The sequence below is a fragment of the Barbus barbus genome (genome assembly GCF_936440315.1).
Source record: "Barbus barbus genome assembly, chromosome: 23".
In the NCBI taxonomy this organism is placed as follows: domain Eukaryota; kingdom Metazoa; phylum Chordata; class Actinopteri; order Cypriniformes; family Cyprinidae; genus Barbus; species Barbus barbus.
The window spans coordinates 16,102,452-16,117,794 of record NC_136751.1 but is presented as its reverse complement, the minus strand read 5'-3'; the positions used below and the strand labels follow the sequence as shown (position 1 = coordinate 16,117,794).

The 15,343-nt window shown below is 36.2% G+C and overlaps 1 protein-coding gene across 2 annotated transcripts in view; it reads left to right on the top strand.

Annotated features, from left to right (window-relative positions):
* LOC306843178 (tumor protein p53-inducible protein 11-like) overlaps nucleotides 1–14,323 on the top strand; it is a 60,397-nt gene extending 46,074 nt beyond the window's left edge. For both annotated transcript variants that reach the window (XM_079374480.1, XM_079374481.1), the window contains 5 exons: nucleotides 5,634–5,692; nucleotides 7,821–7,869; nucleotides 7,958–8,054; nucleotides 9,020–9,121; nucleotides 12,107–14,323. In XM_079374480.1, coding sequence (XP_079230606.1) covers nucleotides 5,634–5,692; nucleotides 7,821–7,869; nucleotides 7,958–8,054; nucleotides 9,020–9,121; nucleotides 12,107–12,240 — 441 coding nt within the window. In that variant the 3' untranslated portion in view covers nucleotides 12,241–14,323. The remainder of the gene's footprint in view (nucleotides 1–5,633; nucleotides 5,693–7,820; nucleotides 7,870–7,957; nucleotides 8,055–9,019; nucleotides 9,122–12,106) is intronic.
* Nucleotides 14,324–15,343: the final 1,020 nt, after the last annotated feature.

Sequence of the window (15,343 nt, the reverse complement as noted above, 5' to 3'; positions counted from 1 at the left end):
TCTGTACCCTGTGCCACACTATTCTGCATTATTATTCTTGCTAAATGCGTCTCACGCTCATGATTCAGGTCAGCTTCCTGGAGAAGGTTCTGTTCCTGTGAAAACCACGCGTGCTAGAATGACTGTACAGATGCATGATTCAGTAATGGCACAACAGCCAGAGGCCAAACTCGCATTCAAACAGATGCACGTCAGAACACATGCACCATCACACGATACACACCTAGTGAAGCGCTGTTTTTATTTGTGCATGGTCTTGTGCTGTAAATGACCCACAAAGCATCTGAATGGAAGTTGCATTTGCATCAGCAATAGTTTTGACAGCAGTAGAAACAGACCTGATCTCTCCATGTTCATTTGCAATGTTTTGATATCCTCAAAAGAGCAATTTTTGGTTACATGTCTTTCACAAAAGTCGACCTGGGCTTTGGTAATAGCTCCCATGAGATCACTCTCATTGCTATGCCTGGCTTTTATCTTCTGCATTCAGAGGCTGACCTGCAGTAGCCTCTAATCAGGATGTCGGCACTCGCTGAGAATTTTTTGCAGAGGCCAAAGCTGCCAGCAAATTGAAATATTTGGGCTATTTTAGAGTTTAGAAAGGTCTCAGCTGCTTACACTGTTCAAATAAGTCACAGAACCAACCACCAGATAAAATGCGATTTGCAGTTAGCCAGTTGGTAAAGTACGATTTAGAGCTTGAAATCTTTGCTGCTGTGAATCGTAATGAAATATGACTGCTCAAATTAAAACTGGATTGGATTTAATTTAGTTGAATCTATCATCACTACAGTTTATCACCTCTGACCCGGAAGCAGAAGTTTCTGTTTAGTGATGTGACTCTTGTGATCTTTGTAAATTGCAAATAATTTTAAATTGGCCTCAGGGTTTTTGTGAAATCAAATTCAAAACTATTTATTTTTTTATTTTTAAGGTTAATCAAACAGGCAGTTCCAATCCTGACAGAAACCTTCTATCTCTGTATTTTGACTTTTTTCTCTCTCTTTTGGTTTGACACGTTTAACACATGAAAAGTATTAAATAAGCTTATGACTGAACCTCATAACTCCATTAAATCCTCAAACTGTTAGCAAAACCTCATCTTGAATGAAATTCCACACGCAGAGTTTAGAGTCGGTCTCTGCTTGTTTAAAAATTCACATTTACATTTATATTTATGCATTTAGCAGACACTTTTATCCAAAGCGACTTACATTGCATTCAAGTTACAGTTTTTACATTTTATCAGCTCTTGCTTTCCCTGGGAATCGAACCCATGACCTTGGCGTTGCTAGCGCCATGCTTTACTATTTGAGCTACAGGAAAGCCTGAATTCAAGAGTAACTGGTTGTTTGAATTATTTTATGTTTTATGTATTTGAGGAGTGGAGAAAAGTTCTTAATCGAGCATTTGCTTGTCATAGCCCAGTCTTAAATAGCCTTTGCATATCACTTTATCTTTTATAACAAGATATTTTGGCCTTGTTCTTAAAGACAGGAACATTGTCTAATTTAATGCAGTTTTTCATTTCAGATTTAATTATAGTATACCAATATAAAATTAAAAAAATTTAGAATATCTTTGGTTTTGTCCATTTTGCTTTAACGACAGCAGTACTTGAGTAGCATAAACTCCACAAGCTTGTGCCAAATTTGAGCCGAGTTGTTCAAATTAGTTTAATCTGGATTTGTAAATCCCTGTTTTTTTTCCCAAAGCAACATTGGATTGGATCATCCAGGTCCAGATACACACATTTGCAGATTACAAAATCTGGATTACCAGTGCTCTGAAATGGATTTTATATCATAAGTATAGCTGCTAGCTATGTACATGAGGTCTGATCTAGATAAAAACCAAAGTGATGATAAAAATAATGATCTAATCTAATTTCAGAATCATTTTTCTTTTGAACAACCCATTTCCCTGATAGTCATGCATTCCAGCATGATTTGAAATGCACAAAATGATATAGTGGAAGAATAAAATCTGACCATCAGTGTCACAATGTCTCTACTTTCACAATTTCTAATTAATTTAACTTTAATTTGCTTTTAAATGTTTCAGAATTCTTAAACTATAAAAAATATAAAAATGCATTTTGAGATTCTGCGAAAAAAAAACTGAATTCCATTCCACTCTGTGTAATGTTATCTCATTGTGTTTTATAGCTGCCTGCCTATTTTTTGACTTGTCATGCAGAAATCTGATTTTACACTCTGCTCTTTCAGCACTCTTCACACTCTAAAACCGTCAAATGAGACTGTCTGTCTACTCTTTGAAAGATATTGTGGGATTGTGTTGTCATTTCATTAACTTGAGCAGTCTCTCAGCAGAGGATGAGTTGAAATACGTGCCGTGCAGTATTGGATGTAACGAACTTGTTTACTTTTGGTGATATTGTGGTGATTGTCTGGGCAGCTCTGGGCATCTGCATTCTGGCAGTCACCAAATCTAATTTATTTCCGAGTCATTAGCACATCTTAGTATGAAGCCCAGCAGGAGCATCTGCTGTATCACTGTGGCAGGATCTACAGGGACCTGCGCAAAGCAGTCTTCATAGTGTGCGCTCTCTCTTTATCTCTGCATGCTTATTTTGCCACCTCTCTGCCTCCATTCTGTCTCTTACACTGGTTTTCTCTTTCTTATCTCCCTGTTGTGCTCCCATTCTGTCTCATTTCACAGTCTTTTTAAGGACGCCCATACAGATGCACTGACGCTGTGGTTGTCTGCCACAGTAAGTGGGATTCTGGAGGTGCATTCGCTGAGCACCACTGAGAATAAATGAAACACCATTTCCCGCTCATATCCCTCACAGCATTTATAATGTCATCAATCAACAAACCTGGAAATGTGGCCAGTCTACTAGCCTCTATCTTAACATTCAGGCCACAAACCAAATACAAAAGACATTCTTGACATTTTATATTCATTTTTATCCAGACTGTTTTGCTGAGCATATACACTATCATTCAAAAGTTTGGGGTCAGTAAGTTATTTTTTTTTCTGAAATCAATAAAAAAGAAATCAATTCTTGTAATCAGTGAGGGCACAATTGATCAAAAGTCACAGTAAAGTCATTTATAATTCTACAAAATATTTCTAATTAAAAAACAAACAAACTTACTATTCACCAAAGAATCCTGAAAAATATTAAGCAGAACAACTGTTTTCAAGATAATACTAAATATTTATTGAGCACCGAATCAGCATATTAGATCAAGAAACTGAAGTTCGGTATAATAATGCTAATAATTTAGCTTTGCCATCACAGGAATGAATTACATTTTAAAATACTACAATAGAAAACAGTTATTTTGAATGTTAAATAAGTAAGATTTCACATTATTATTAGTTTTACTGTATTTTTGACCAAATAAATGTTGCTTTGATGAGCATAAATGATTTTTATTAAAAGCATTAAAGGGGTCACCGGATGCCCATTTTCAACAAGTTGATATGATATACTTTGGATAATATTTCTCAATGGTAGTGTAAAACACCCTTTTTACCTTGTCAAAAACAGCTTTGTTCACAGCTAGCCGTTTCAGTGCATTTCCCTTTAAATGCTAATGAGCTCTGCTCACCCCGCCCCTCTCTTCCGTGGGGTGATGAGCAGTTCTCTGAGACTATAAACTTTAGCCACATTTAGCCGCAAAACTTGCTAACGAGCACATTATTAGGAAAGGCAATTCGCAAAGATTCATTTAAAAAAATAACTTATACTCACTTCTTCTGTAGGTGAAGCTGGATCACGAATGATTTGCGTGAACATAAACACATTAAGGTAGATCGGGGGGGGCACATTCCCTTCAAAAACAAAAGTAATCCATTGCGTCTTCAGGGGCTCAGATGTCTGGAGTTAATGACGACTGCTATGTTCATGATTACGTCCAACAACAATACACCTCAATCGCTTAGGAGACATTTTTGTCTACTCCTGCTCCGGTGTCGAAACAATAGCAGCTTTTGATCATTATAGAGTGGTTGTGTACACACACTGCCAAGACACATTTTTTTCAGTTCAAACAGCATGTAAAAGTGAATTTTGCATCTGATGACCCAGCCCGATCTCACGGCAATTCGTACATATTTTAATTCGTACGAAGTCGTACGACCTCACTTGTAGAAATTCATACGATTTTTGCTAAATCGTACGTATTTTCCGAGTTGCCAATTCGTATGAATTTGTACGAATGACCTACACCTAGCCCCACCCCTAAACCTAGCTGTCACTGGGGTTTAGACAAATCATACTGAATCGTACGAGTGAGGTCGTACAAATTCGTACGAATTAGCCACCTCATAAAATATGTACGAATTGCCGTGAGATAGCATTGGATGAACCCTTACAGACCTCACAAACCCAAACTTTTGTGAACGATAGTGTACTTTGTACAAAATTTCACTGGATGAAAGTAATAGCCATTTGGACTGTGCGTTAATTTTTTCAGATTCATTGCTGATTCACAAGCTGTCTCTTCAATTCTGCTTTCGAATCCATTTTGATTATTTCAGTTATAATGTCCGTTTTACTTGGAGAATGTACACTTTTACTTTATAGAAAATCAACCACATTTACTGTTACTTTGCAAAATATTGTGTGAAATCCAGTGATTCAAATAGGAACCATGTTTCACGCTTGACTTTGTGAATTGTGCTTCATACATCTATTGCCAGTGGACCTTTCTTTGCTCGTGAAATTTTACTTGAGTTTCAATAATGTGCACTGTACTTAATGTGCTAAATTATACAAAGACAACGTTTCAAACTAGTTACCCATCTTATTAAACTATTCATTAAAAGAGTTATTTGTTGTAAATCATATTGCACTAGCAATTCTGTATGTTTTAAGATACACACAACACATAAGAGCCATTTGTTCATTAATTGAACTACAATGATGCTCTTGTGTGATTTCTGTAACAAATGATTTTTATGAATTTGTTCTTTTAATGAATACTTACTGGTGCGAATTAGTTACTTGGTTCTAAAGTTAAAGATTTCCTTCGAAACCAAAATGCTCCTTTAGGAACAATAAATGCTATTTTCTTTTAAGCAGCCATATGGGAACCCGTGATATGCTGCTAATGATAGAACAGTCTCACCTCCCAAAACGGTGATTAAACAATTGACTTTGCCGAGACGTTGATTTCCTTGTAGTGATGCCATCTTTGTTTAACAGCTATGAAGAAGTAGGTGGATGCATTGAATGACAGCCATAAACCTGAATATGTGTGAATCTATGGAAATCATCAGAGATACAATGTGGGTAGCTGCATTTGCTAATTTGTTATCAAATTGGATTTCATGCTAAAAAATATAGTGCGTTATTAATCCACCTATCCATTGCTCGCCCCCAGACGTCAGTCTTCACACCAGGTTTCTTCACTTAAATTAATGATGTCTTCATGATTCGCACCACACAACTGTGGACAACTCGCCATGCACTATCAATTCATCATGCTTCAGAATGATAAAGTTGTTTTTGTTCGTCTGAAGGGAATTCAGAATGAAAGTTTCTGTCAGCAGTGTCACTACCAGTTTTTATTATTCTGAGCGTAGTGTTTGTCTCCCTTGTGTCTTTCTTGCTCTCTTCCCAACTTTCTTCCTCACTTCCTCCTTTTCTCTCTCAGATCAGTCAGATGCTGGGGAATGAGATCAAGTTTGCGGTTCGAGAGCCTGTGGGACTGAGGTAAGACAACGTCTCTGAGCTGTTCCACTGTGCTCTACACTGCAGTGTTAAGGGAGTTTGCTCTTATAAACCTCATTTATTACTTTCTGCCTTGGGTCACCAATGCAGAAAATAGCAGGCCTTTAATTAAAGCACAGTTATTTTGACAGGCCACAGATGAACCAGCTGAACCCTGGGCTCAGTAATTGTATAAATTCAGCCGCTGTTTAAGTAACGCGTATGATTTTGTCTTTCTCTGGATACTAAAGCAAATGGTTTATGTAAGAAGAATCCCCTGCAACATTATTAGCTTCTAATTTATGTGCATTATCTGAGTCGCTTGTTGAGTCTCCAATATCTCAATTAGAATTTTGCACCATTCAAGAACATAGCACATTTCTAGAATCTATACAGTGAGGTCCAAAAACCTAAAACCATTAATTGAAGCATTTTTCTTATTAAATGCATTTTTTAATTTTAAATTCAATTCAATTCAAAAGTTTGAGGTAGGAAATATTTCTTTAGTGTTTTTGAAAGAAGTCTCTTATGCTCACTTAGGCTGCTGATCAAAAATTCAGTAAAAACAGTAATATTTTTAGTTTTCTATTTGAATATATTTTAAAATGTCATTTATTTCTGTGATGGGAAATTAGAATTTTCAGCAGCCATTAGTCCAGTCTTCAGTGTCACATGAGCCTTCAGAAATCATTCTAATATGCTAATTTGGTGCTCAAGAAATATTTCTATTTATCATTGTTGGAAACAGTTATGGACTGTCCTGCTTTTAATATAAATAGACAACATTTTTTTATTTAATAAGCTCACTTAAGGACTTGTTTTGTAAGATTTTAGCAGAAAAGTTTTTTTATTTTATTTTTTTTAGACTTTTTGTCATACATAAATGTAAAAATATTATCTTAACTGCTGTGCTTTTTGTTTAGTTTTTATTTTACTGTATTTATTGTAACCATGAAAATAGCCTCAGTTGCTGACATGGCTTTAAAAACTATACTTTTACAACAACTACTACTGGAAACAGTTGTGCTGTTTAATATTTTTATTGAAACCGTGATTCATTTTTTTATAGATTCATTGATACGAATATGAATTTTGAAAGTTCAAAAGAACATAATTTATTTGAAATATACATTTTTGTAACATTACAAATGTCTGTAACTTTTGATCATTTCAACGGATCCTTGCTGAATAAATTGTTTTGTACAAATAAAAAATCTCACCGACCCCTAACTTTTGAGAGATGATGTATATTATCAGCAGTCAGCATAACAATTTGAGTCAAAATGAACATTGATTTCAAAATGTCTTAGTATGTGGTTTTTCTCTCTTTTATTATAATGACAGCAGCACTGTATAAAACCTGATGATTATGTTCTCCAGCATGATTTGAGATGATCCAAAGAGCTTCAATTGTAGAGCAACATCTGACAATCTGAAAAGAGTCATATACATTTCACAAATGACCTTATTTGATTAGTGATCTAAAATTGGTCTCTTATTCATTTTACATTCAAATGTTTCTTTAAAGGGATAGTTCACCCAAAAATGAAAATTTGATTTTCATCTGCTTACCCCCAGGGCATCCAAGATGTAGCTGACTTTGTTTCTTCAGTAGAACACAAACAAAGATTTTTAACTCAAACAGTTGCAGTCTGTCAGTCATATAATGGCAGCCAATGGGACCCCATTATATATACCAAAAAACATACACAGACAAAACCAAATTAAACCCTGCGGCTCGTGACAATACGTTGAGGTCTTAAGACACAAAAATTGGTCTGTGCAAGAAACCGAACAGTATTTGACTCTCAAAGCCATGGGTCCCATTGACTGCCATTATATGACAGACTGCAATGGTTTGAGTTAAAAAATCTTTGTGTTCTACTGAAGAAACAAAGTCACCTACATCTTGGATGCCCTGGGGGTAAGCAGATAAACATCAAATTTTCATTTTTGGGTGAACTATCCATTTAAGTGTAAATGCAATCCCAGATCCAGATGAATCTCAGGCTTTTGAACCCCTCTGTACTATAGCTTCGTTGCTAAACTGCCCTTGGCGCTTTAGAATAGAAGATTCACAATCAAAGTTTGCCATCTTCTCTACTGACTCTGATGTTATTCCTTTCTCAAGGTTATGGATCCTCTTCTCCGCTGTGGTTTTCACAGTCATGGCCCTTATGGTAAGTTTCAATACTTGAAGCTTTATTCAGGACCAGTGCTCACTATCTTTAGTATCATAATAATTTATTTTAAATGTGTGATTTATAGGCCCTAACCTTCCCTAACCAGCTGTATGAAGTTGTATTTGATCAAGAACAAACAGCTACCAGTGTCTCTATACGTCTCTATGGAGGGGCCATTCTTAGTAAGTCATATTCATTTCATTCTGTGTTTTAATAATGCAACGCAACCTAATGATCTCTTGCACTCTTAAGAGGTTGTTATGTGGTCAGCACATCTATTGATGGGCTGTAAACAGACTCTGTCTTTTTAGTCTTCTGCTCAAGAGGCACTTAGGATGTGTTTTTGTGTTTTTATTATGTGAGTAAATGGCCAGTCAGCCAGTGGATTGTGAAGAGAAGCGAGGAGGAAATATTCCCAGAGGGGCGGGCACGCTCTCCACTGCTCATTCATTTAATTGCACATTAAATTGGACTCTTTCTGGCCCACTGCAGACAACGAATTTGCACAAATTAGTAGTGCAATTATTCCTCTCTATAACTGCTCCCTTTTCAAATCTTGCCCTCAGAAATTAAATAGATGATGTATTTTTAATATTACTCATTTAATTCTCCTGGTAATTAAGTCTGTCAGTATGTGTCAGCCACTGTTGTCTGGTGTCTCCGGGTGAACATTTTTTGTCTCAGCCCCCCAGTGATAAGTTACCTTTAATTAAGTGTAGTTCACTGGAAAAGTGAACATTTGTGTCATCTCACTCAACATTTTCTCTTTTTATCTGCCATTTCTAAAATTCACTACATTTAGGCTATTCATTGGTTTAAACTTGGGAAATTAACTAAACTAAACCGAAATATCATCCTAACTCATAGGGAAAAATAAAGTATTTAAAACTTTCTAAAGGGTAATTTGTCTTTAGTATATACAAACTACAATCCCGATATACTGAAGCATATCAATAAATGTTGTTACACATTGTGAGACATAAGATTTGTTTTAATGTTTGGCTGTTACTAAGTTGTTCTTGTATAACATTATGAATGTCTTTACTTTCATTTTTGATACATTTCATACAATAAAATTCAACAAGATCTTACTGAATAATAGTGTACATATACTGTAATACTTCCTCATTTGCTTTCTTTTTGACAGGTCTCTCTCTGATCATGTGGAATGGCTTGTACACTCCTGAGAAGGCTATCATCCAGTGGACTTTACTTAGCGAGGCCTGCTACTTTGCCATCCAGTTTTTAGGTTTGTATCAATAAGAACTAGTCTAATGCATGCTGTGTCTTGTCATCTCTAGATAGGGCCTTTACTGTCATGATCCCACTGCCCTCTAGTGGTTGTTGTCTCTAAACAGATCCATTCAAGGACATACATGTACATTGTAACAAACATTGTCTATGGCTTATATTGCACATATGCAATTGGTTAAAACATTTTAAAGAATTACAATTAATTTCTAATTAAATTATCAAGTTGATATAGAAAAACAGAGCACGGAGTAATATAAAAGACCAAAAACACTTGTATGTTGCAATAAAACGGGTTAAAGGGTTAGTTCACCCCAAAATGAAAATTGTCATTAACTACTCACCCTCATGTCATTCCAAACCCATAAGACCTTCGTTCATCTTCGGAACACAAATTAAGATATTTTTGATGGAATCTGAGAGCTCTCTGACCCTCCATAGACAGCAATGCAACATCGGTAAAACAGTTCATGAGACATCAGTGGCTCAACTTCAATTTTGCTAAGCTACAAGAATACTTTTTGTGTGCAAAGAAAACAAAAATAACAACTTTGTTCAACATTACTTCTCCCCTGAGTTACCGTCTTCCGCCATTTTGGAGGGTATCAAAAGGCATACGCAAGTGTAAACAACACTGATTACACCAGTTACATTCATACACACGCTTTCCCCCTCGAATGTAAACAATGCTGATTACACTGATTACAGTCTTGAGTACTCTCCAAAATGGCAGAAGACATAACTCAGGGGGAACAAATTGTTAAAGGGGACATCAGATGCAAAATTCACTTTACAAGTTGTTTGAACATAAATGTGTGTTGGAAGTGTGTGTACACATCCATCCTATAATTATAAAAATCCACCCAGTGTTTTTTTTTTTTTTTAAATCCCTGTTTTATAATCCTCTTTCTCAAATCAGGCTGTTCTGAGGTTCCTGTCAGAATGACGTAGTTCTGTACAGGCCCCTCCCATGATAGCTGATTGACAAGACCGTCTTACCTTAGACCCGCCCTGGGTGAGCTGAGAGCTGTCCGCCTCCGGTGCAGGAGAAGACCAGATGTCACCGATTTAGCGATTGAAGTGTTTAGTTGTTGGGTGTAATAATGAATAGCAGTCATCGTTTTCTCCTCTAATCCTCTGCCTCTTCAGCAGCTCAGATGTCAATGTTACTTTCGCTTTGAAGTGAATGCGCCGATCCCGATCTACGTAAATGCATCTATTTTCGCACGAATCATTGTGAGTATATGTGAGGTTTTTATGAATCTTTGCAAATCACCTTTCCTAATAAGGTGCTAGTTAGCCTGAAGTTTAGTATGCTCCTTAGATATATATACCTAGATGCCTCATTATGGACTTTTTTTATGGGCTGTGATACATAAGCCATCCGCCATTTTTGGAACGGTTTGCGAGTCTTTGAGGGCATTGACTGTGTGCGTCTACAACAGCAAGTTATATGCTTGTATATCTTTGAATATTCATTGATTTATTATGGTGAATGCAAGATGGCAGATGCGTCAATGTATCTGGAGCTGTCGAATAGGGAATCTACACATATCTATGGTCTGCTCGTCACTCCATGAGAGAGGTGGGGTCAGCAGAGCTCACTAAAATTTAAAGAAACATGAACTAGATCAGCGTGCTGAAGACAGAGCTGATTTTGACAGGGTAAAGAAGGTATTTTTTACACTACCATTGAGAAATTTTAACCACAGTATGTTTACAGACCTCAGACCCTAAAGAATCATATCAACTTGTGTAAAATGGGCATCCAATGACCCCTTTAAATAGATTATTTTTGATTTCTTTGTGCACAAAAAGTATTCTCGTAGCTTCGCAAAACTGAAGTTGAGCCACTGATGTCACATGGACTGTTTTACCGATGTCCTTGCTACGTTTCTGGGTCTGGGAACATCAGTTGAGTTGCTGTCTATGGGAGGGTCAGAGAGCTCTCAGATTCCATCAAAAATATCTTAATTTGTTTTCCGAAGATGAATGAAGGGTTTGGAACGACATGAGGGTGAGTAATTAATTACAGAATTTTCACTGTTGGGTGAACTAACCCTTTAAGGCAGGGGTGTCAAACTCAGTTCCTGGAGGGCCGCAGCCCTGCAGAGTTTAGTTCCAAGCCTGATCCAACACACAAACTATGCAGTTTTCAAATAAGCCTAAATGACTTGATTATCTGGATCAGGTTTGTTTAATTAGGGCTGCATCTAAACTCTGCAGGGCTCCGGCCCTCCAGGAACTGAGTTTGACACCCCTGCTTTAAGGGGTCTTTATACAAATATGTTGCTGCAGTTGACCAATAGGAATGATTTCTCAAGGATAATGTGATAGTGAGCACTGGAGTAATGGCTGCTGAAATTTCAGCTTTGCCATCACAGGAATAAATGACATATTATAATATATTTTTTTTAATATATAGAGAAAACAATTATTTAAAATCAAAATAACATTTCACAAAACTATATTTACTGCATTTTTGATGAAAGCTTTGGTGAGCATAAAAGACATCTTTCAAAACATTACAACCTGAAACTTTTGAACGGCACTATAAAGCCCCATTCATTCCAAAACCGATAACTATAAAGATATTAGCGTTCCCACCCATGGAAAATGTTGTCTGTTTATTCTAAGTGCATGCTCGTCTGCCGCTTTAAATTCTCGAGCTCCCTATAGCAGGTTTGATTCTGATTGGGTGTCAATGTTTGTATCGTTCGTCATCTGGAAAAAATAGTTCTGAAAGTGATTACAACGATATTGTTTCTCTGTGCCTTTATCGTTATTGCTGTGGTGTGGACTCTTTAATACTGAGAATTTTTAAAACTATATCTTTATCGTTATCTTTATAGTTATCGTCCTTGGTGTGAACAGGCCTTAAATCTAATTAGTCATTGTGATATTTATAATACATTTACCATGTGTTTCCTCAAAACTGTCTTGATATTTGGATCATGTATATCTTCGCTTCACTACGTTACAGTGACCTCCGTCACTCTGGTGGAACTGGGCTCTTTACCAAATGCTGCCATCCTCCTCCTCCTCAGTCGCATATTCTTCCTCACTGTCACGCTGTCCTATTACTACCATCTGGGACGCCGGCCCAAGAAGATCTGAGAGCCCCGCAAGCACCGTTACGACACAGCTGGTGCTTGGGGAGTTGAGTAACGGGCCACTGGGCTAGAGTTTCCATCAGAAGCTTTGAACAGTGACACAACCAACAACATCAACCTGTTCACCTGGCATTGAGCCTTACCGCAAGGACAACGCCAACCCCAAGGCCTTTATTTTAATTTCAGCTTGCATACAACACGGGAGTTTGCCTTTAGTGAGAAACTCCATCTCTTTTTTTTTTTTTTTTTTTATGGGAATCACTCACAATATGGTCAAATGAATTGCATTTTTCTTTCTGATAGTGCAGTCACAGTGTAGCCCTCCTCATTCACTGTTTATCGTGTAAAGTATTGCACACCATAGTCAATATAGCCGAGCTTGAACTGCTGGCGTAATTGTCTGTAGCTATGGTATCAACAAAACTAAATAATTTCATGTAAGGTGGGATAATTTTGTGCGTGAGGGTGGCTAGTAAACACTAGATTGTGTGTTTTTACATGCAGGTCATTCATTCAGTATTTGAGCAGTAAAAACATTGTTCCTGGTTGGTGTATTTTGTATCACTGCTCTATTACTAAACTAGGAACAACCTGCTCTATGTCAAATGATGGGAATGGTTATGAAAAGCGTAGTTGTACTGAATGGATGACAGACGCAACAGGTTAATTTGTTCTGTTTCAGGAAGTTCAGTTAATGGGTTTGAACTAATTATTCATATTTCAGATAAAAACTTAGTGTCTAGTTTGTTTTCATTAAAATGTCAGTGTATATGAACAAGAAACACCTTCTTTGTTTAGTAATGCCACAGAACATGGTTGTGTAGCACAAAGGCATGTTTCATTCATTTTAACATGCAATGTAGCAGTATTTTCCCTCACTTTTCCCTGATATTGCCTTAATATGCTAAACTGCACAAGCGTTCCACATGTCAGCACACTGCCAGGTGTTTGTATTCTTCAAATGATCTGTATATATATTTTTTGTTGATTTGCAATTCTGCTTATTTATTGGCCTGCCCAAAAGTTTTTGCATAAGTTAATTTAGATTTTCCTTGGTTTGTGGTATAACTTGCATGTTTATTGTCTGAGTTGTTCAGTCCAGAAATGATCTTGTATGCCCTTGATAACAAGTTGTCTTGTGGGAGTTCTGCTGAGACAAATCGAAATGAGCCATGTGTATGTAGTTACACGTTTGCTGCCTTGTGTGTATTTGCTATTATTTTAGACAGTGTCCATTAGTACAACAGTGATAACTCCCATTAAAAGCATAACAGAATTGGAAACACTTTAAGCATAACTTGGATATTAGATATTGGAAAAAATGTTGATTGGCTATATAGGAGGAAGGAATATGTTTAGCAAGAACTTATACGGTAAATATCTGTTGTTAAATGTTGCATATGGAGGCTACAGTGCTGTTGGTTGTTTTCATATAAGATAGAAAAAAGCATGTGTTTATGTATAGTATGTGGACAAACGTAGCAGTTACCATTTGCAGGGTTTAATTAGGTTCGCATTTAACTCGGCCCAACTCCAAACCTCTACATGGCTCAAAATAGGTAATAAAGAAGTTCAAAGGACCAGCCTGGTAGAGGCTCATGTTTCTTTCACAAGCCAGTTTGATGTCATCTCTTTGTAGTCTTTACATTCAAACAGCTCATAGTTGAAATCTCAGTACAAACCTTTCCTCTCACTGTCCTGTAGATATATTTTCTTGGACAGAACCAAATCAGTCGTAACTAGTAATTTAGTATAGGCACGGCTGTAACTGTATGTTCTGTTCCTCTCATTAAAAAGCAAGCTCTCATCCCTATTAACACTCACCCAGTTAAATATGATGATGGCAAATGCCAAACATAAATCATTTGTTATTCACCTCTCCTGATGAGAATTGTGTTGCCATGCAATTAGAAATAATATCCAGTTAGCTGCTAGTGGTTTCAGCTGTCTGCAGATGGTATACATAATGCCTCTGAAGGGATGTTAATGTACTTTTTAAATGTGTGTAAATATTTTATTGAAAGGTGTTATTGTTATGGATCGTTATCTTTTTGGAATAAAGAAAATGTACATTTATTGCAACGATCATTTAAGGTCTTCTTTTTTTTTTTAGATAATTCATGATTTATGCGATTTTTGTAGGCATATACAACAGTTTGTTGAAATCGAAACTTGTATGGAACTACTGAATTAAAGAGTTTATGACCTTGGCACATTCTAACACATTAAAGGTATTCTAGGATTGTTTTTTTTTTTTTCCTTGAACCGTCTTGAGCACTTGTATTTACCTAGTATTTAAGTGTCCTCTTCATAACTATTTTCCTGCAGCTGATACTATATACAATTAGATTTATTAATTGCTGTTTAAAAATTCCAGAAAATGCAGCTCCAGAAACTTTTTCAAATTTTTGCACTTTTTGAATGAATAATCCTGCTCAAGACGATCAAACAGTATGAAAAAAAAAAATATATATAAATATGTATTTCTCGCTTTTGACCAGAGGATGGCAGAATTGTCAAAACAATACATGACTCCATTACTGATTATTTGCATTGTGACAGTAAAGGGATCAAGTCCAGCTATTGACCACCAGAGAAAATTACATTAATGTTGTATGTGAAATAATTTTTTTTAATGAAAATGTGTTTGGTATTAACCAACATGAAAAAATACTACAGTAACTAATTTATAGTAAATAGGCCAACTATAGTGTTTTTGAACCATACTATAGTAAAGTACTTGAATTAATTTGTTGTGGTAATATAACAACTATAGTAGGCTAATATAAACAATTGATTTTATCCAATATTGTACTAGGTTTTCTACAACTATAGGTTATTATACTACACTACAGTTTACGGTAGTAAAAACTAAAGTATACTACAGTATTTATTACAGTTTATCGGTTCACTATAGTTAATACTACAGTATGCTGTAGCATTAATACACTTTACTATGGTTCAAAAACACTAGTAGCTACTATATGTACTATATTTCATGTGGGAAGAGTTGCATAACTTTAATATTCATCATGCAGATGAAGCCCATATGTGCGTGTGTGTGATGCATAAAATGATGATTTTTATGACCATATTTCCGTTCCATA